The sequence below is a fragment of the Lactuca saligna genome, chromosome 2, assembly GCF_052625555.1.
Source record: "Lactuca saligna cultivar CGN05327 chromosome 2, ASM5262555v1, whole genome shotgun sequence".
NCBI lineage: Eukaryota > Viridiplantae > Streptophyta > Magnoliopsida > Asterales > Asteraceae > Lactuca > Lactuca saligna.
Window position 1 is genome coordinate 41,691,574 of NC_136418.1, and position 23,113 is coordinate 41,714,686.

At 34.2% G+C, this 23,113-nt stretch overlaps 1 protein-coding gene across 1 annotated transcript in view; it reads left to right on the top strand.

Annotated features, from left to right (window-relative positions):
• The window catches only part of LOC145030901 (uncharacterized), an 11,608-nt gene extending 653 nt beyond the window's left edge, over positions 1-10,955 (top strand). The window contains exons 3-8 of the mRNA XM_078979346.1: positions 2-521; positions 991-1,132; positions 1,430-1,606; positions 2,103-2,183; positions 10,097-10,165; positions 10,625-10,955. Coding sequence (XP_078835472.1) covers positions 445-521; positions 991-1,132; positions 1,430-1,606; positions 2,103-2,183; positions 10,097-10,165; positions 10,625-10,702 — 624 coding nt within the window. The 5' untranslated portion in view covers positions 2-444 and the 3' untranslated portion in view covers positions 10,703-10,955. The remainder of the gene's footprint in view (position 1; positions 522-990; positions 1,133-1,429; positions 1,607-2,102; positions 2,184-10,096; positions 10,166-10,624) is intronic.
• The last annotated feature ends 12,158 nt before the right edge of the window (positions 10,956-23,113 follow it).

Consider the following 23,113-nt stretch of genomic DNA (forward strand, 5'->3'; position numbering starts at 1 on the left):
GATTGTCGCACCATAAGAACCATCTTCCAAAGCAATTGGTTATGTTAATTACGCCTAAATTCAAGACGACCAGCAACCAAGGCGAATAATTTTTTGCTATAGTCGGTTGGGTTTATTCAACTGTGTTACATAAAGGTCTGTGTTCTTTCTTTTCTTTCGACATATGATGAAATTTTGATTTGATTTTAGATTGTGGCACCAAGGAAAGCATGATTAAGTGACCTAATTTCACTGAAAAAATAATTGTTAAGGGAGCAAATTAAAATTATGCTTTTGGGTGCGATTCTTGGCCTTCCTCCTCCAGAAGACGATACCGATGACTTATTGCCTTTCAATCAATCGTTTCCTCCGCCTGGTATACTTTAGTCAGTTACTTGGTGATGCTGTATGGAGATTTCAAATAATTAGGTGGTGAAATTACAAAGAGAATCGGTAGCGGCATCCATGACATGCCCTATTTGCAATAAGCTCTTTCGAGATGCCACTACTATCCCTGAATACCTTCATACATGTGAGTACATGTGAGTATTTCTCTCTCTTTTTGCTCATCCAATTCTATCATAACCTTCACTTCAAGAGTTTAAGTTTGATCTGGGTTTAACTTTGTGTTATTGGTATGTACGAGTTCACAATTGAGATTCTTCGTGGTGATCTGGTTATGATTTTCTTAATTAATAATTTGTCTATCTTTTATCTTTCATCTTTCATGTTGAATGGGAAAAAAACATGTGTTTTTCTAACTTGATTAATTGGAATGAACCAGTTATCTGTTCCGTAAATCTGATATCATGTTTTTATTGTTTAACACTAATATCATACATCAGGGTAAACTAATATGCTTTATGTTTATTTCTTTTAATACAAGAATGTTTTGATAAGAACAAGTGATTTTAAGGTAGTTTTAAACGGTCAACAAGGTTTACTGTCAAATTAAGTGTCCAAATGGTTGAAGATACTAGTTCTTTTTTTGCTGAGATATTACGAGCACAGCATCCGAGTTTCCATTGCATCTGCAGTTCATAATTATGAAGATTTTGGAACATATTTTGAGACTGTTGGGTTGATGTATTGTAAAGAATTGAAAGAGAGGCAGATTAAGCAAAGTGTTTCTAGGATTTTTCGAATCCTTAAGGTAATTTCTTACCTTTCTAATTTTAAACCAACAAATTAATGCATTTTTATTCTCTACATCGATTTATTCATCCCGTTCTTATAAGTTATAACATGTATTACATATGATGATGATATTGGATCTTAAAAACCAGCCATCAAATTCTATTTTTCTTTTAATCTAATCGAAAATATTGTTTCAAATATGATTTGCTTACTTTGCTTTCAAACATACATATAATCAATTTTAAAGTTATATACTGTACGTATTTTAAACATGTGTGGTTATATTTATATTTTTTGTATTGGAATGAAACAGGAGAAACAACTGCGGAATAGAAGAGAATCCTTTCAGAACTCTTATGAAGCTCAAGAAGTTGGCAAAGATGAAAGAGTGCAGCCTCTACCTTCAATTGGATTGAAAACTCTTTCTTCAATGGTATCTTTACTAACTTTGTATGGTGGGGGTGGATTCATTCTCCAAATACATAAGAAGGTGGGTTTACTACTCTTTGACAACTTTTCTAAAACAATAATGGCAATTTGTAAGACAAGCCTTTTGTATTTTAAGGTTTCTTTGATGTTTGTTTCTTTCCATGAACGCAACAACGGATTCTCATGATATGATTGACATGAAACTATCAGTGTTCACAACCTCCAAATTCATTAAGAACATAGGTGTAGCGCCTAGTTCCTAGTATGTAAATCTTCATTGAGTATTTTTCCTTTTTAAGCCTTGGACTCGGCGAGTCATAGGTCCGAGTCGCCGAGTAGGGACGAGACACGGGACACGTTTAAGTTGGCGACTCGGCGAGTCCATATCCTGGACTCAGCGAGTCACCGCTGTTGGATGAAACCCTAAGTTTCAGGGGTTTGCACCCTATTTAAGCAACATATCCGCCCCAAGCCAGCCCCCATTCACCCCCAGAGCTCCTAACCCTCGTTTAAGCTTGTTCTTTGAAGAGTTGAAGCAATTGTTGGTGTTTTTGAAGGTTTTGGAGAAGAAGGGAAGTAGATCCAGAAGAAGGGAAGCCATCCAAGCACCATTGTGTTCTCTCAGCAGTTCCATTGAGGTATATCTCGTTTTTCCCTTGTTTCCATGCTTATTGCTTCATTCAAGACATTCTTGAGCCATTCCCCAAGCTTGTATGTGCATAATGTTCCGAAATAAGCCGATTGGTCTCTTGATCCAAGCATAGTTGAGCTCCAGGAGCTCAGATCCACTACCTTTATGAGCCCATATTACACATAAACCTTAGATATACTCTTTTGGTACATTTCAAACCCTAAAAGCCCCATAGATGGATATTTACACGTAAAGTTGGAAACTTTACGTGTTATTCATGCTCTAGGAGTCCAGATCTACAAATGACATGGATTAGATTCAAGCAAAATCGCATTTTTAGCTCTTGCATGGAACGGACTCGGCGAGTCGCTCATCTGACTCGACGAGTCCAGTCGCGAGTCTCCGAGTTTGCCCCCTTATTGTTATGTCGAGTCGTGAGGTGAGTCCAGGAGGGACTCGGTGAGTTGGAAGCCAAAACTCACCCATAATGGAACTCGGCGAGTCGATGACCTGACTCGGCGAGTTCAAGGCAATCTCCTTATATCAAGATCAGAATCGGCGAGTTGTTCATACATCTCGGCGAGTCGTAGCATAAGTGTTCTGTAACGCCCGCAGATCCGGGCTAGTCAATTTAGAGGCAATATGGGTTGAAAATGACTTTTCGACAAAAGATTATTTAGAATAAATAATCTTAACCAAATTGTAGAATATGTCACAAGGTTTCCGTACATATAAAGAACGCCGAAATCCGAGTTATAACGAAGAAGTTATGGCCCGTCGAAGTTTTACGGCAAAACCGGCACGGCACCGGGAAGCGTAAATAGTGAATTTACGATAGAGCGAGATTTATCCTTAGCAATCTAAACCAAAGTCGTAGAATATGTTAAACTAAGAGCGTCGATAAAAAGAACACCCAAATCTGACTTCGTATGAGGAAGTTATGATTTTTCTAAGATTCGGCTTAGCAGTGCACGACCCGAAACTCGAATTTTAGTTCGAGCGGTTTTTGGCTTACGTGACCTAAATGAGAGTTCAAGATCTCATTAATAGGAACTCAACGGTAAAAATACAGACGAAAACGGAGTCGGTATGAAGGAGTTACGAATTCTTCGCGGTCATTTAACAGTCTAAACGCCTCGTACTGTTAAATTTAAGATCGGTCGAGAATTAGCCGACGGAGTCAAAATGAAAGTTGTAGATATTATTTTTACCTACGCGTGGATATAAAGAACGTCAAAAACAGAGGTCGTATGTGAAAGTTACGGATTTTAGAAGTCGGAAGTGTGCTATGCGAAAATGGGTGATGTGGCACAATCTTGGCCATTGCTTTCTCCCCAAGTCTTGCCACTAGATGGTGACATGTGGCACCAAGTTCAGCCATTTTCACCCTATAAATACCACCTCTCCCACCCTCATTTTCTTCACACCTTTCCCATTCTTTCTTCTCTTTACTCTCTCTCTAGAACCTCTCTCTAGCCCCGAAATCCCCCGAAAAGCCTAGGGAACCTCCCTAGCACGAGGCGGAAGCCCCGGAGTGCTCGACGGCTCCGAGAAGAAGAGCTTTTCGGCTCGGAAACGCTGCTCCAAGCAAAGCCTGGTTTTCTATAAAACCCGTTGTAAGTGAGCTACGCCTACGCTATTTTTAATATAGTTTTTATTTAATTATATTAACGTTATTAAGAACATATAATAAATACTTGGGCTATTATTATGGGTTATATAAGTATTTTTTTAACGCTTATATAATAGTAATAATAGCTAGACTATTAATTAGTCTCGGCGAATAATAGACTAAAATCTATTGGTGATAATACTAGGTTTCGTCGAAAGAAATTATTTTAAAGTAAACGAAGCGCTGTCCGAGTACCGAGTCACCACCTTCTCAGGTGAGTGCATGGTCCCTTTCATCTTACACATAGATATGAAGTATTTATTATATAATTTACGTGTTGTGAGTGCATAGTCTCTTTCATCTTACACATAGATATGAAGTATTTTATATAAACTACGTGCTATGTGTGCATATTATCTGAATACTTGCTGTCTATGCTGGATGAACGTTTTATACATGTTTTAAAGGATTTAAACTGTATACGTATTTTATATATACGAATATGTTGGGTATGATGATGGGTAGATAAATGATGATAGATAGAAGATGATGTGAGTATACATTCGCAGCTATAGACTTAGTGCCTATGGGACAAACACCGGTAGCTATGGACTTAGTACCTGTTAGACGTTGGTAGCTATGGATTTAGTACCTGTTGAACATTGGTAGCTATGGACTTAGTACCTATTAGATAAAGACTGGTAGCTATGGATTTAGTACCCGATGAATAGACTATAGCAGCTATGGAATTAGTGCTTTATGAACGAACATTGGCAGCTATGGATTTAGTGCCAGTCCTAGAACCCTGGAAGTAAGGGACTTCGGAATAAACGAATGAAGAATAGATGACTCTTAGGATAAATCCTTAAAGAGTAAAAAAAAAAAGATAACGGGGATGGGTAATTGGGTTGATTCTTTGATTGAACATAATAATTATATTATTGTGGGTTGAAAACCCTATGTACTCACCAGGTTTCCCAACCTGACCCACTCAGTTTATTTATATCACAGGTGTTGATACGAAGTCACTTTACACTGAGAGATTTAAAGAGATGTAGATCACTAGTGTAAATACATGTAAGTTCTGTTTATGCTTATGTTTCTGTATTAACGATGACATCCCAAACGTTTTAAATGAATAAAAATACGTTTCTTCGAAAATGTTTTAATAACGTATTTATCGTGTTTTTCTGGGAACAAATTCCGCAACCTTTTTATAAAATGAAGTACTCTGATTTTTATAAAGCATAAACAAAATCGGTCTTTTCTGGCCGTGAAAATGGGGATGTCACAGTTGGTATCAGAGCATTAGTTTAAGCGAACTAGGAATATGAATCTATTTCTAGACTTAAACTTAGAATGCTAAGCGATGATTGTGAGGTGTGAGCACTAGCTTATTTTAGGAATTATGCCTAAAATGCTTTTATGTGCTAAATACTTGTGCCTGATATGCTGTTAGTTGTTCGGATCTATGGTCTGTTGCCGACCGGATCTGGAAACCTTATGTGTTTAGGATTCTAAATGTACGACTACGATATTAGAACTAGCATATAAACGTTTCGGAGTGATAAGGATGATTTAAGACGTCAATCCTAAATTAAGATCTAGATTCACCTTATTCGGTGTATAGATCAAGATGGCAAGAACCCGTAGCGGAAACGTAAACGCAAATGGGAACAGGATCCAACCCCCAGTGGTTCAGCAAATACCTATTGTAGAAGAAGTTGCGCTTGATCCAGTCACCATGGCTGGAGTTCAAGCCATGATTCGGGCTATGTTGGCTGAACAAAGGGAAGAAATGAGACAAATGTTAAATAGGGACGAACCTACCGTACATGTTGAACCGACAGAGCCAGTTCCCGAGCAATCAAAGGAAGGGAACTACAGCCGCCAAGTGAGTCAAGTAGGGACTCAAGGTGAGCAAAGGGATGACCCTGAATGGGAGAAACAACAAGGATGGGCGGATATACAAGAATTTCTTGGGTGCGAAACCCCCAAATCTCTCAGGAAGCCCGAAGCCGGTTGAGATTATGGATTGGATCTCTGAGATGGAGATGGTGTTTGAGAGCTGCAGCTGTAACGAGAAACAGAAGACTGTCTTCGCAGTAAGACAGCTGAAAACTGGAGTCTTGAGCTGGTGGAAGCTATTGGCAGATACGATGCCACGAGGAGAAGCCTTAAGGATGTCGTGGGAAGAGTTTTTGGAACAGTTGAAAATGCAATACTGCTCGGAGATAGATCTAATAGACCTAAACAACGAGTTTCAGAACCTGAAGAAAGGAAAGATGAGTATTGACGAGTATGCCACCGCATTCACCGAAAGGATGAAGCTATTCCCCTACTTGGTGCCTACTGAACTCTCCAAGATTGATAGGTTTGCTAACGGACTACCCATTGACTTTGGCCCAATGGTCAAAATGGCAACTACTTTGAAAGCAGCTGTTAGGGCAGCTAAGAACGTAGAGGCCCAGATAAGAGAAAAAGGTCTAGAAAAAGATAAGGTAGGAGAGAAGCGGAAGTTTGAAGGATCTTCGAGGCCGAACAAGGAAAGCAAATTCTCAAAGTTTGGAGGAGCAAATGGAGGTGAAGCAAGATGGTGTGATAGATGCAAGAAGAAGCATGGTGGAAAGTGCAACGAAGAAGTGACTTGTTACAAGTGTGGGAGGACTGGTCACTATTCCAAAGACTGCACGCATAATGACAAAGTATGCTATAGATGTGGAGGCAAGGGGCACATGTCCAGAGACTGCCCAAAGAAAAATAAAGCAGCAAGACCAGAAACGCCACCAAGGCCAAGGGCATTTCACATGATCCTCGACGAAGCAGAGAACCATGCGAGGAATCAAGAATGAGGACTTCTTACCCGAGGATCGGATTATGCAGTAGTCATAGTTTCGTATGATGTAGCCTAGTAGAGGCATAGTCTAGGGTGAACTTGAACACCTATGTAATCGTTTCAAGAAATGATATAAAACCTTCGTTTTGTTATCTGATGTGTTGAATGATTGTATGAATTGTTGCATGGTGACTTGGGAAACTGCGGGACAATACTTGGGACGAGTATGAGTAGGTGTGAATGGTAGTAGAGGCCTATACTACCGGAAGCACAGGACTCACACTTGGATCAGGGAAAGTCACAAGGTTACCAAGAAGCCAGTAATTGATTTCGTTTTATTCAAGTATGCTGTTACCATTGTTTCGGTAATGACTAAGAAGATTGTTGTTATCCCAACCCTAGTGGTCATGTCACATTGAGTCCGACTACGATGAGTAGGTTACGTGGTTCAGAGAACCAAGTTTGATATAGCGTCCGACTTAAACCAAACGATTAAAAATCAAAGAGACCAATAGAAGTATCGGCTCGACGCTAAAGAAGTTGGTAGCTAGAAATGCTACATGTTAAAGTGTGATTATATCACATTAGAACGTGAAGAAAGGAATAGTTTATTTCAGAATTTAACTCTAAAAGACCTAAGTCTAAACGAGCATCACATGATGATACGTCGTAATCTGGAGTCTAACCTGAAGAAGATAGCAGGTGCACAATTAAGTACTACTTACAGACAATAAGTCTAAAAGATAGACTCGAATGAATAAAGAAGTTATAATTATTACCTAGGATGAAGAGATGACGTATGGAGTCAATATACGAGCCCTGTTTCGTTGATGATTCCGGGACGTAATCATCCTAAGGGGGAGATAATTGTAACGCCCGCAGATCCGGGCTAGTCAATTTAGAGGCAATATGGGTTGAAAATGACTTTTCGACAAAAGATTATTTAGAATAAATAATCTTAACCAAATTGTAGAATATGTCACAAGGTTTCCGTACATATAAAGAACGCCGAAATCCGAGTTATAACGAAGAAGTTATGGCCCGTCGAAGTTTTACGGCAAAACCGGCACGGCACCGGGAAGTGTAAATAGTGAATTTACGATAGAGCGAGATTTATCCTTAGCAATATAAACCAAAGTCGTAGAATATGTTAAACTAAGAGCGTCGATAAAAAGAACACCCAAATCTGACTTCGTATGAGGAAGTTATGATTTTTCTAAGATTCGGCTTAGCAGTGCACGACCCGAAACTCGAATTTTAGTTCGAGCGGTTTTTGGCTTACGTGACCTAAATGAGAGTTCAAGATCTCATTAATAGGAACTCAACGGTAAAAATACAGACGAAAACGGAGTCGGTATGAAGGAGTTACGAATTCTTCGCGGTCATTTAACAGTCTAAACGCCTCGTACTGTTAAATTTAAGATCGGTCAAGAATTAGCCGACGGAGTCAAAATGAAAGTTGTAGATATTATTTTTACCTACGCGTGGATATAAAGAACGTCAAAAACAGAGGTCGTATGTGAAAGTTACGGATTTTAGAAGTCGGAAGTGTGCTATGCGAAAATGGGTGATGTGGCACAATCTTGGCCATTGCTTTCTCCCCAAGTCTTGCCACTAGATGGTGACATGTGGCACCAAGTTCAGCCATTTTCACCCTATAAATACCACCTCTCCCACCCTCATTTTCTTCACACCTTTCCCATTCTTTCTTCTCTTTACTCTCTCTCTAGAACCTCTCTCTAGCCCCGAAATCCCCCGAAAAGCCTAGGGAACCTCCCTAGCACGAGGCGGAAGCCCCGGAGTGCTCGACGGCTCCGAGAAGAAGAGCTTTTCGGCTCGGAAACGCTGCTCCAAGCAAAGCCTGGTTTTCTATAAAACCCGTTGTAAGTGAGCTACGCCTACGCTATTTTTAATATAGTTTTTATTTAATTATATTAACGTTATTAAGAACATATAATAAATACTTGGGCTATTATTATGGGTTATATAAGTATTTTTTTAACGCTTATATAATAGTAATAATAGCTAGACTATTAATTAGTCTCGGCGAATAATAGACTAAAATCTATTGGTGATAATACTAGGTTTCGTCGAAAGAAATTATTTTAAAGTAAACGAAGCGCTGTCCGAGTACCGAGTCACCACCTTCTCAGGTGAGTGCATGGTCCCTTTCATCTTACACATAGATATGAAGTATTTGTTATATAATTTACGTGTTGTGAGTGCATAGTCTCTTTCATCTTACACATAGATATGAAGTATTTTATATAAACTACGTGCTATGTGTGCATATTATCTGAATACTTGCTGTCTATGCTGGATGAACGTTTTATACATGTTTTAAAGGATTTAAACTGTATACGTATTTTATATATACGAATATGTTGGGTATGATGATGGGTAGATAAATGATGATAGATAGAAGATGATGTGAGTATACATTCGCAGCTATAGACTTAGTGCCTATGGGACAAACACCGGTAGCTATGGACTTAGTACCTGTTAGACGTTGGTAGCTATGGATTTAGTACCTGTTGAACATTGGTAGCTATGGACTTAGTACCTATTAGATAAAGACTGGTAGCTATGGATTTAGTACCCGATGAATAGACTATAGCAGCTATGGAATTAGTGCTTTATGAACGAACATTGGCAGCTATGGATTTAGTGCCAGTCCTAGAACCCTGGAAGTAAGGGACTTCGGAATAAACGAATGAAGAATAGATGACTCTTAGGATAAATCCTTAAAGAGTAAAAAAAAAAAGATAACGGGGATGGGTAATTGGGTTGATTCTTTGATTGAACATAATAATTATATTATTGTGGGTTGAAAACCCTATGTACTCACCAGGTTTCCCAACCTGACCCACTCAGTTTATTTATATCACAGGTGTTGATACGAAGTCACTTTACACTGAGAGATTTAAAGAGATGTAGATCACTAGTGTAAATGCATGTAAGTTCTGTTTATGCTTATGTTTATGTATTAACGATGACATCCCAAACGTTTTAAATGAATAAAAATACGTTTCTTCGAAAATGTTTTAATAACGTATTTATCGTGTTTTTCTGGGAACAAATTCCGCAACCTTTTTATAAAATGAAGTACTCTGATTTTTATAAAGCATAAACAAAATCGGTCTTTTCTGGCCGTGAAAATGGGGATGTCACATGTTCATCGGATGAAGATGAACTCGCCGAGTTGTTCATACAACTTGGCGAGTAGGATGAAGGACTTGAACATCAGTTTGGATGGAGAACTCGTCGAGTCAACGCCTAATTCGACGAGTAGAAACAGAATCCTGGATAGTCATTTGGACATAGACTCGACGAGTTGGATAGCCAACTCGGCGAGTCAGGTCAACTGGAAGTTGACTCTGACTTTGACTTAGGGCATGGTCGGGGGTAAAATGGTCATTTCACCCAAAAGGCAGTAAATATTGATTGGTTGTGTATGTTGTGGGAATTACAGCCGGAGGATTTCCGGAGTAGCAACAACAGCAGACAGTCGGTTCCCACACACACCAGCAGCTATTTAGAGGTGAGTTTCCTTTCAGTAGTAACGGGTCTAAGGCACCAAGGTCGGCCCGTATAGACGAGACGTTAGTATTAGAGTGTGGGTCGAGCCCGTATCTCTTAATTGAGTAATTGTGATATATGCTAGTAGGATAGAGCTGTCTATACTTGTTGTCTGTGTGATACTTGTATGATATGAGTTGGCGGTTAAGTGTGGGCTAGGCCCGTATCTCTCCGAGAGGGGAGTGTGGGCTAGGCCCGTATCTCCCAGATAGCGAAGTGTGGGCAAGGCCCGTATCTTCACGAGTGTGGGCATGGCCCGTATCTCCCAGAAAGCAAAGTGTGGGCAGGGCCCGTATCTTCACGAGTGTGGGCAGGGGCCCGTATCTCATAGTTGAATGTTGTTGTTATATGCTTGCATGGTATGGGGTATTATGGGGGAACTCACTAAGCTTTGTGTTTACGGTTTGCAGTTTTATTTCAGGTACCTCTTCAGCTAAGGGAAAGGAGCCGGCGCGGTAGCAGCACATCACACATACGCCTTTTGTTTTCCGCATTGTAGATTTTCTGGGATGTACTCTAAATTCTGATTATGATGTCATCGGTTTTTCAGACATGGATTTTTATCATGAATGTTTGTAATGATGTTTTATGTTTTCACCTAAAGTAAAAATGAAATTTTTAACCGGTAATTTTGGGGTGTTACAATAGGTTTAGGTGGAACGAGCTTTTGTTCTGTAAAGGTGTGTAGACATCCATTACGTGAAACTAAATTTTATTCACATGGTTCTTTTTGCACTAATGATATCGAAATATGATGTTTACATTTTTTTGTTTGACATCACATATTCGAGGTTTCCAACTATTTCTTTCCATTTTGTAGTAAATCAAATTATAAATCTAAAGAGGTAAATATGTCATGGTTTTCCTTGACAAGAAATGGAATGGAATTTAATTCCATTCTGTTCATATTTTATTATTCCTTTGGAAACCGGTCGAAGGAATTGGATCACTAATTATGTTATATGGTTAAATTACCCTTTATTGATATTTTTTCTTTGACTTCGGTAGGGTTTGCTTATTCATGTGTAAAGGCAACATGTCATGGTTGATGTAAAATAAGGTAACAAAGTGAATGCGTCTTCTTTCTTGAATCTTTTTTTGGTTTTAATTTTTAATAAAACTGGACTCATCTTATGAAAAAGTTATGTTACATTATGAAATATAGAACATGAAGTATATTTAAGATAGTTGTTTGATATGTAAGAAAAGTAATGGCACTACAATTTGTTAAACCATAGTCTTTTGTCATTAGTTCAATTCTCATCAGATCTGTTTTTTGCTTCAAAGAAATAATGCATTGGGTGAATCTGAATGGAATCTAACTGGATTAGGTGGAGGGCGAGTATAAAATTAAAGCAATGTAAGTTAGAAATTATTTTATATTCCTAAAAGTTATTGCAAGAAGAAGTATAGATGGTTGATATAGAAGAACCAAGGAGGAGGGACTTATCTTCAATAGTTTCAATCAACATGTATGCAACTCCATATCTCTTTAACTACATCAAACAATACATAAAAAACAATCACACAACCAAGGTGAAATCTAAACCAATTCTTGTTGTTTTCGACACGAGTCATATTTTTTATTACTGCTTAAACTAGGAATACGATTAAAGAAAAAAACAATATAAAAAACTATAAATGTTCAATATGGTATAAATAATATTTTTTTCCTAACTATTAATTATTAAAAAAATATATAATTGATTAAGCGGAATTGCGCACACCTATGGTTGTTACATGTGCACAAAATAAGAAAGAACTATGTTTTAGTTCAAAATATGGCTAAGAAGCAGATTGATACATCATTTGTGTTTAACAAAGTATGTTACATTGTGTGCCAGAAACCAAGTTCCAGGTAATGGTTATAGAATACTTACACTCTTATTCAATACAAGCAAAGTAAGTATCACTATACTTCCAATTTACAACTTTTTTCCTCTTTTAAAAAAAATTACCAAAAAATAAACACTAAATAACAATGTACTTTGAGTTTACACATTTTTGGTGTTGTTTTCAACAATTTAGTTGATTTTTTTTTTCCAAAACACAAAGCTATTGATATTTCTTGAATTTTTTAATATTTGGGTGGTATATGTACTAAATAGGAATTCATTTACATTTTTTTTACCAAAAACCAAAATACATTATATTATAAATTTTATTTCGATTTATTTTTATTATTACATTTACAATTGATTTTTTTTTATGACAAATCAATTAAATATGGATCGGACGCTTTTAGCCAATGGATAGCATTGGTAACATTGATTGTATGTACAAAAAAAAAAGTAAATTGCAATTTATAATACACAAAAATATAAAAGTAGTTTGTTATTATGGACAAGGAGTTGGAAAACTTAAAACAAGTTGTAATAAAGCATGATGATAAAGGAGATCCAAAGGGAAAGTTTGAGCCCTAAAAGCATATAGAGGCTTAATTACTTATTACAGTCAATGAGAAACAAGTGACAAATTTACACAATGTACCCTTATGGGATTTCCAATTTTTCCTATTCCTTCTATCAGATTGATTTCCATTTAGTTCTTTGGGTTTAGTTGTACCGAATACATATCCGATCCCCGCGAAGCGGGGGATCCTTCAATAGTTAATGATAAAAATGCTACTGTCATCGGAAAGGAACATAACAACGTCCCTCTCATTTCATAAAACCACCACATTTTGGGCTTTGCATATAGTTCAAAAGGGCCGAGTACACCAAAGATAATTGCAACCTTTTGATTTTTTTGTATCACGTGTTCACCCTCAATTGCTTCATCAGATTAGAACAGGCGAAGGGTTTGTTTTGCAAGATAGATGACAAATTGATAAGCAATTTCTATAACCTCAAACTATAGCTACATGAAAAGAACACATGATCGACATTCTCCACCATGTTGTTGCAGAACCTACACAAATAAGAAGAAACGATCACCCCTCTTTTAATGAGATCATCAATTGTTGGAACTCTATTCTTCATTATTTGCCATACAAAGCAATTTATTTTCCTTGGAATCCAATTATACACTTGAAAGTATTATAGTTGTCAAGATCATTGATTAAAATTCTTCAAAGTAGTGGAGAACTAATAAAACTAATAATTAACATACAAATAGTACTTATCAGATATACGACTCCACTTAATTTATACTAGGCGAATGTCTGCGCATTGCGTGGGATATAAAAAAATATTTTATATTAAAAATAACTAAATCATTGTTATTAACAATAAATAATAATTTCATAAAAAATATAAAAAAATGATTTTTAGTATTGGTATTATGTTGAACTATATTATAAGAGATAAGGTTGGAACTTGAAATTGTTTTGCATATACAAAGTTACATGATTAAAATAGAAAAAAAATTTAAGTTTTAAATATAAATAAATCGTTATTGTTATCTATTAAATAATAATTTCATATTAAATTAAAACGTTTATATTAAATAATATCATTATGTAGAAAGTACGATAATAGTGACATAATTTTATTTATCTTAAAGTGTATCATTATGTACAACATATGATAATAGAGACAACTTTTTTATCTTAAATAGTAAAAATAAAATGTTTTGTATCATAAATATTACCATAATTATGTAGAAAATATGATAATAGTGACGTCTTTTATAAGGTTAAAACTTTAAATTGTATTACATACAGAGTTGTAAAACTTGGCTAACACAACCAAATACTCAACATGTTACTTAAACTCGCCTCCAATGGAAGTGAGTTTGCCTAAATCAGCTAGAAGACACTTTGATCCTTATTAAACTCGGTCAAAATCTAAAAGATACGGTCCAAAATTATTTTCGAAATTCTGAAATTTAATTGGTCACTGTCGACAAAGACAATCCCACCAAAGAATACCCTCAACGTCCGATAAAGTTAGATGCAAGGAAGATTTCATGGCTTAGTCCCTTTCAAATATTCCACAACCTTTCCTATTTATAGAGGAGAATACATTCTCTTGTTTACTCTCACAATCAATATGGGATGAAGACATTTTAATTAAACTCATTTCTTTATTTGCCAATAATTTCATTTTGTTAAATACAATATTAAATAATAATAAAAACGTTATCCATAAATTTTATTGTTCAATAGTTCCATTTTTCAGTAATCTCGTAAGTTGCTATAAAAAATTAAGTTTTTATTGAATAACTTTTTGTTAAATCATAAAATTATAAATTCAGTTAGGTACTTAATATAGAAAGTTTATTTATATGTATTTTCATGATTCAAAATGTCATTATAAAATGAATTTATTTATAAAATATAATCGAGTATATATTTTGTGCTTTTGAATCAAAGTGATTTTTCAAACAATTATAATTTATGTTTAGGTAGATCTTTTTTATATTTATATAACATTATCTAACTTATAATATTATTATAAACAATTTGAATAATCATGAGAGTTTTAAATGTATGTGGTGAAAGGAAAATGCTTCAATTATTGGTCCAAATTGATCAAACTCGGACCGATTCAGCTTAATATACCAAACTACATAACGTTTTTTCTATTGAAACCCGGTTTGTATATATTTTGTGTTTTTGAATCAAATTTATTTTTCAAACAATAATAATTTTATGTTTGGGTAACTTATTTATAATATTATTAGAAACAATTTGAAAAATCATGGAAGTTTCGAATGTACGTGCTGAAAGGAAAATGCTTCCTTTATTGGTTCAAATTTATCAAACTCGGATCGATTCAACTAAATATACCAAACTACATAATGATTTTTCAACTAAAACTCTGTTTAAACCTAAAAAAAATCTCGGTCAAAACCATTTTGGGGATTCTAAAAGTTAAATAGACCGTTGGCAATAAAGATAATTTGACTAAAGAATACCCTCAACATCTTTAAAAGGTAGGCATAAGGAAGTTCTCATGGTTTGGTCCCTTTGAAACATTTCACAACCTTTCCTATTTATAGAAGAGAAAACGTTCTCTTTTTTACTCTCACCATCGATATGGGATGAAGACATTGTAATAAAACACGCTTTCTGGTTAATAAAACATTATTCAACTTATTTAGTAAAACACCCTTTCTCTTGTTTACCCTTTCTTGATTGTTCAATAGTTATATTTGTCTATAATCTCCTAAGTTGCTATCCAAAAAAGTAAGTTTTTATCGAATAACTTTTTGTTCAATTCTAAAATCATAAATTCGGTTAGGTACTTAATATAGAAAGTTTGTTTATCTGTATTTTCAAGATTCAAAAGTTCATTATAAAAAGAATTCATTTATAAAATATAATATGCGTATATATTTCGTGCTTTTGATCAAATCGAATTTTCAAACAATTATAAATTTATGTTTAGGTAGATGTTTTTTTTTATATTTATATAACATTATGTAACTTTTTTAAAATATAATTGGAAACAATTTGAAAAATCATGGGAGTTTCAAATGTATGTAGTGAAAAGGAAAATGTTTCTTTTATGGTCTAAATAGATCAAACTCGGACCGATTCAACTAAATACACGAAACTACATAATTTTTTTTTTCTAGTGAAACCCGGTTTGTATATCTTTCGTGTTTTTGAATCAAAGTGATTTTTCAAACAATTATAATTTTAGGTTTGGGTAGATGTTTTTTATATTTATATAAAATTATGTAACTTATTTATAATATTATTAGAAATAATTAAAAAAATCATGGGAGTTTCAAATGTTTGTTGTGAAAGGAAAATGATTCCTTTATCGATCCAAATGGATTCAACTTTGGTTCAACTCAATATACCCAACTACATAATTTTTTTTTCTAACTGCAACACGGTTTAAACCTGAAAAAATTCGGTTCAAAACCATTTTTGGAATTCTAAAAGTTAACTGGACACTTGCCAATATAAACAATCTTACCAAATAATACTTTCAAAATCCTACAAAGGTAGGCATGAGGAAGTTCTCATGGTTTGGTCCCTTTGAAACATTCACAACCTTTCCTATTTATAGAAGATGAAACATTTTCTTGTTTACTCTCACCATTGATGTGAGATGAAGACCTTATAATAAAAAACGCTTTCTTTTTATAGAAAATTATTTAACTTGTTTATAATATTACTAGGTGTGAGACCCATGTATTACATGGGTTTATTTAAAAAATTAAATATAAAATTTTAACAATTTGAAAAGTTTGAATTTATAAGAAAAATGAGAAATTTTTTAAATTATTAAAATTAATGACACTTTAATATATTTGATACATTACATATATAAACCATTTTCTAATAAATACCTTACATATATATTACCTTATATATTAAATGTGTAATTTTAATTTAATAAAATGGAAAATATAATAAAATGACAAGTGAAAAATAGAAAATTTAAAATTTTTACAAAATATCATGTGTCCAAATGAAGAAAAAGATGACATGCAGCAAAAAACTTTCATTTATTAGAGTAGATTGTAAAGAAATTGAAAAATTACGAGAGTTTCAAATGAATATGTTGAAAGGAAGCTAAAAAAGGGGATTTCAAATGAATGAGATTCAAAAAAAAAACCTTTATAAGTATATATGATATATGATTTTGTTGTACAATGAAATGTGCTTTCCCGAAGAATTCTAGAAAAACTTAATTCACATAATTAAATGTTTGTCTAAATGTAAATCAAATTATTGATTAAACAAAAATAGTTTGACTATAAGTATTTTATGGCACTTTTTTAGTTATGTACTCACTACTACAAAAAGCGTAATAAGAGCCCTCAATTAGGACCCGGTTTTTGGAAAAACCGAGATATATAATGAAAAAAACGGGTTCTATGAGATCAATCCCGGTTTATATTAACAATTGGGTCATATACTCAAATTAAATAACCCGGTTTTTATTTATTGAACCGTGTCTTATAACCTTGCAATTATACGACCCGTTTTTTAAAACAAAACCGAGCCTTATTCTCTTTCCCTGAATAACAGGACTATATCCAAACTTTTTTTCATCAGCTTTTTGCACATTTAATACTCATTTTTCATATATATTAGACTTGTACACACCATGTGTCTTATACAAACTTTCAAAACAAGTCATACTAGGAAGCCATATGACCCATTTCAACAACCAGGTGTTTTTACTTCATTTAGAAAATGCAAATGTGGCTTAATGACTTGTTTTTGTTTTGAACAACTATGACTTTATTAAGCAACACACAAGGAAGTTGGAACAAACTACAATATTAAGCAACAAGAAGAGCCAAAGAAACAAAAGCTAAGCTAAACTAAGAGAAAATTAAAAACAATAATAAAACACCCCACATTGGTAAAAATGTCCAAATAGCAAATATGTATCCCACCAGCAACCTAGAGAGCATAACAAACCAGAACATAAGCAAATGGATGAATAGAGGCTGAAAACTTTAGTCAACAAGCACCACACTGAAAAACACCAAGCAGTGGCAAAATGGTCAATAAACCAAAAAAACCCCACCAACATTTACAAAGAAATTAACAAGGAGTACAAATAGAACCATAGAATATCAAGAAAGTACCAGATCGATGATGCCTGCGCATTTGAGTAAATAAATAAAAACTATATTTTCTTCCTTATCACGTTGAAAATCATTCACTGTGATGAAAAATAAAAAAATAAACAGATAAGATATGGATTACTAAAATACTTAACTGATCATGAATAAAAGTTTAAATTTTAAAGTTAAATAGATATTGATAAAAACATGAATTGAAAGATAATTACCACTAATTCAAATGATTATCTACTTAGTTACTATTTATTCTTCCATTTACACACACGTAAAAAGCACAGACTCCATATGAACAGAGTTGTACTTTTGTTCATCAATTAGCCTACGCAGAAAACCAAGCAAAAAAAAGATAGAAGCTGATTTGTAAGTATCTGTAATCCTAGTTAAGTGCATACTTCTAACTGATTCCACTACTTTGCAACTCCATTCAATTATGTGATAACATAAGTTTAATGTTTACTTATATATACAGAAAATAGATAAATCTTGTTTGAAGGAGAAGAAAACCGTAGGCTAAAGCACACATAGTCTTCTTCATTAAGTCTTAAGTATGTATTTCTAACCCTATTCTGCTCAAATTTTCACATCTGAATCGGTTAATCTTTTAAATTTGAAAAACTTACATATTAAGTTTAACAGAGTCTGAAGCTGTTAATGGCATAGAAGATTGCAAAGATTCGGTTTCCTCAACAGTCAAAGTTAGTCTCGGTGTAGCCTTCACAATATCCCTTGGAATTGAAGATATCATCGACACAATCCCTTTCATCTCTGGCACAAACAATCAACAACACATTTAAAGGTAACTCTCAAATCAGAAAATATAATTTCTTTACATGTAAGTAGAATTGAAAATCCAAACAGTCTTAAGAACGAAAATCTCAAATTGTGTTGACAAAATACCATAAAACCTAAATTCGGTTTCATTAAACTTGATTTTAGTTGAATGGGAAGTACATTGAAGAAATAATACCTCAAATCAATATAAGATTCAAGAGCCTTCTGCATTCCTTATATTCACGCTTAGGAGACTAGATGAACAGGGACGATGAATCTTTCTTCGGTTATCAGTCTTTCCTCTTGGTCTCTGCCTTTTTTTTCATTATCATGTATAGAATGGGTCTCTATAAAAGATTAAAGATCGATGAAATATTTGGCGGAAAAAATCCCGCTTCCGGTAAAAGTCCCGCCATGGGTTTTAAAATTTTATAAAGGTATAGAAAATATATTGGTTTACATAATAACTCATTATATTTTATAATTAAGTATGTTGGTTTTTTTAAATCTCCATCATTATATTTGAATCATAGGAATACATATCGAAACTTATTGAACCGTAATAAATATATTCTTCATCTTATCTTACGAATAAAAACAAGGTATTTTTTATTACTTTCAAGTGCTCGATAATATTTTTGTATAATTAACTTTGTATTATGTACATTACATATGTCTTTAAATGCATATGTTATCCTACATGCATGTTATTCATATATCTTTTATATAATAACAGATGGATCATAGTTACTAGATGTATGGACTTAAACGTTCATACGATGAATATTTGGCATGTTTGAGTGGTTTTCTTAAAGTTGCAGAGGAGAATCGGGTGAATAAAGGAGAAAGCTATATATGGTGTCCTTGTGTAGATTGTCAGAATTGTTGTATGTACACTGATTCTGCCAAGATTATTTACCTGTGAAATCACAATGCTCTGATCAAGATCCTCTAATCTTGTTTCCAATTCTTTTATTTTATGTTGAAGATCTTTCTCTTTCTCATGAAATGAACTTTTAGAGCTTTTAAAAGCTGTTTCCTTTCATTTTTATTTGATTGTAGTGATCAAAACACAATATTTTTCTTATATTTACTATCAAGAACTAAATTTAATAAAAATGGGAAAAAGGGTAGAGTTTATATTTATAATATAATACCTCCGGTAGCTCTATTTTGCTCTTCAAATTGGTAACCTCTTTTGAGCTTTTTAGGGTGTTTCTTGAAGCAGTTACTAGTTACTGTAACAACACATGAAGTGTAACATTTATGATGTCTCATATTATTTTGTATATATTTCCTCCAGAATAAACATGATGAATGATCAGCCACAACAAGAAGTAGAACCACAACCACAGCCACAACAAGAACCAGAACTACAACCACAGCCACAACCACAAATGAGGAAAAAAAAGAACAGCCACAAGACTAGTCGACCATAAAGAGCCACAAGAAGTTGATTTCAACAATATTGGTCAGCATGTTGGGAAGAAACAAAGTAAGTTTGCTAACGAGTGTGGTGTTATTACGAGGTCGATGATTTCTGTTGAATATACGAGTTGGAAGAAAGTGCCAATTGCTCAAAAAGATATGCTATGGTTGGCGATTAAGGTTTGTTATCTACATAAGACCCATTACATGTACTTTCATCTAATCAAGATGTGTTATTAATACTTAGTATCTTTATTCTAAAACAAAAACAGAAACGTTGGAATATTCCGGATGACAACCGTAAAAAAGATGTGCTTAAAACATGCAACAGCCAGTGGAGAGCCTTCAAGAAAAGGCTTAAAAAGAAATGTGATAACCAAAGAGATCCACTTGAGACCTACTCATATTTGGAAAGAAGTACACTGCAGAGCTTTAGACAGAGAATATCATCAAAGGAGTTCCAAGTGTGTTGGACTTTAATTGCATGTAATTATATTACTTATTGTGTTGCATTTTTTAACTATGTTAATTAATTTCATTTGCAGGAGATAAGTGAGAAAGCGAGGGCGAGTTCGATGCATAATAAGAATCCTGCTCGTGTAGGACCACTTGGTTATAGGGGCAAGAAAGTTGAGTGGGAACAAGAGATGGCATCTGGTCAATTGACACCTCAATTGTATCAGATAAAAAGCGAGCGTTCACTGCATTATGTTTTGGGTAGAAGATCTAAAAATGAGTTGGGGTTGAACATAATACCGCCTACCATACAACCCATAGTGGACAAGCTTGTAAGTAAATTCTTTTATTCATTTATATTCAAGTAATTACTCTCACTGGTTTGCTGATTTTGTTAACAGGTCGATGTCCAGACTCAAATCTCTAAAGGAGATTTGGAGCTCAATCCAGGAGAGGACTTGTTGACAAAGGTAATAGGACCGGAGCACCCGGGCCGTACCAAGGCTGTTGGTCATGATGTTGGATTGAGAAAAGGGATGCAAGGGACTGATAAAAAAAGAGGAAAAAACATGAAAACGAAACTATTGTTAAACTGCAGACAACGATAGATCTGATGGGCTCGCAATTGGCAAAGCTACAAGCACACTTTAACTTACAACAGGGGTCTAGGAACCATGCCCCAGATGATGTAAGCTTAGGGGTTCAACAAAATAATTGTGGCTCGAATCCAACATTAGATGCTTTGGATGCGATAAAGGTAATTGAGTGTATTTGTTTTCCGGTAACATTTAGAAACAATAAAAACTAAACCTGTTAACCTGTTTGTAGAGAAATTATGCTTAGGACTAGGGATGAGCAACAAAACTGAATACTAATGTTTATCTAATTGTTTTTTTAGTGATAATATACTTGTTTAACTCATTTAACTAATATTTTTTTTTCTTGGATGTTAAATATTTTTTTATTCCATATCATTAGAAGTGGTAATGTATTTCTTTGTATATTTTTATAATTGCACAAATTATTTTAATATAATATTTGTGATAGAAAATGCAACATTGTAAGAATTGTGTTTTAGACAAAAGACTCTAGTTTTTTAATTAAAATTTTTTGTTAGAAGGTTTTGAACAATAATAGATATACTTAAAATGGTTAAAAATTCAAATATAGTTATTACATTATTATGCAGTTTTTTTGTTTATTATCCTTCAGAGAGCTTTTATTTTTATTATTGTTTTACTATGTGTATAGATGCCTACCCCTTGTGAATTGGTGTTACCCTATGGGGAGTTGGACCAAAAATGTGCCAAGGGATTGGTTTTCCATATGGGAATGGGTTAGTACACACATTGTCTTTACGAGAAAATCAGGTTCTGATAGACGACATCGATAGTAGATATGAAAATTTTCCTGTTCTTGTGATGACAAAAGAAGTTGCTAACCTACAAGGGGCGGTTGGCATTGTAATTCAATGGCCCCGGATTGCAATTATTCCTGCAAACGTATATATGCATTATCCTTTACTTTTTAAGCTACTATGTAAACAACAAATTATAATTGTATTTCATCGTTAAATGAATTAAAATGTAGGAACAAAGAGCGAAGAAACAAATCCCAACCACAAGTTTGGTGCCAACAATTTCAAGGGCTGGTACAAAAAAGAATATACCCAACCAAACATCCAGCAAGGCGAGGCCGATTGAATATCTTCGTGATTGCTTGAAGACCAACCAAGTGGTTAACATTGTAGCCGACTCTGGGATTTTGGAAGTTGGGACATATGATTTTTCGGTTACATGTGAAGAATATTTTCGACTGCTGAGAAAACAAACAATTGATGCTTCCATCATAATTGCTTGGCAACTGTAAGTCCATAAAAATTTTGCTATTATTAGTTGACCATAACATTTTTTGTTTTCTTGTTGTAGGATTCTTCATTCAATGGTTCGGACACGTATGAACAAATGTGCTTTCTTGAACCCTTATAATATTCTAGGAGAGGCATGCCAGAAAAACCCAGAGGGTGTCGTTAGTTATCTTGTTGATTCCATTCGTCCGCACCACGAAAAATTGTTTCTCATTGCACCATATTTGCAAAAGTACAATAATTTCTTATCTTTATTATTTATTTATTTTTTGTTTTTTTCCTTATTATTTATACTAAATGTTTAAACATTTCTAGTAAGCATTGGGTGCTCTTGCTGATTTCCCTTCGCAATCGTGTTGTCTATATTTTGGATTCTCTTAAGGATCGTATTGAAAAGTCTGCCGACTACCATTACCTACTCAAAAAACATGTGGACATGTAAGAAATTACTTACGTCAAAGCAATATATAAATCTTTTTATTATTTTGAACACAACACTTGTTTATTTCTTTTAAGGGCTTTCATGAGATATGAAAAAAACACTTCAACTCCAATTGGCTGGATTTTTGCTGAGGTAATTCATCTTGTTATATACCAAAACAAATAGTTGTTGTAGTTTCATTTGTGTGATTAGTGTTTACTTTTTGCTACAATTTTTAGTGCAACCAACAACTTGGTGGTTTAGAGAGCGGACATTATGTTATGCGTTGGATGTTTGATTTCTTGACGACAAGACAACATGGATTTCCAAGTAAAGTAAGTACCTTTTTAATATTTGTTGATTTTTTTTATTGCAACAAAATATTTGGTTTGTTAATGAATATGTTTAATTTTACATTTAATATAGTCCAGTAGCATTTGGGATGACAAAAGTCCCTTTGAAGAAAA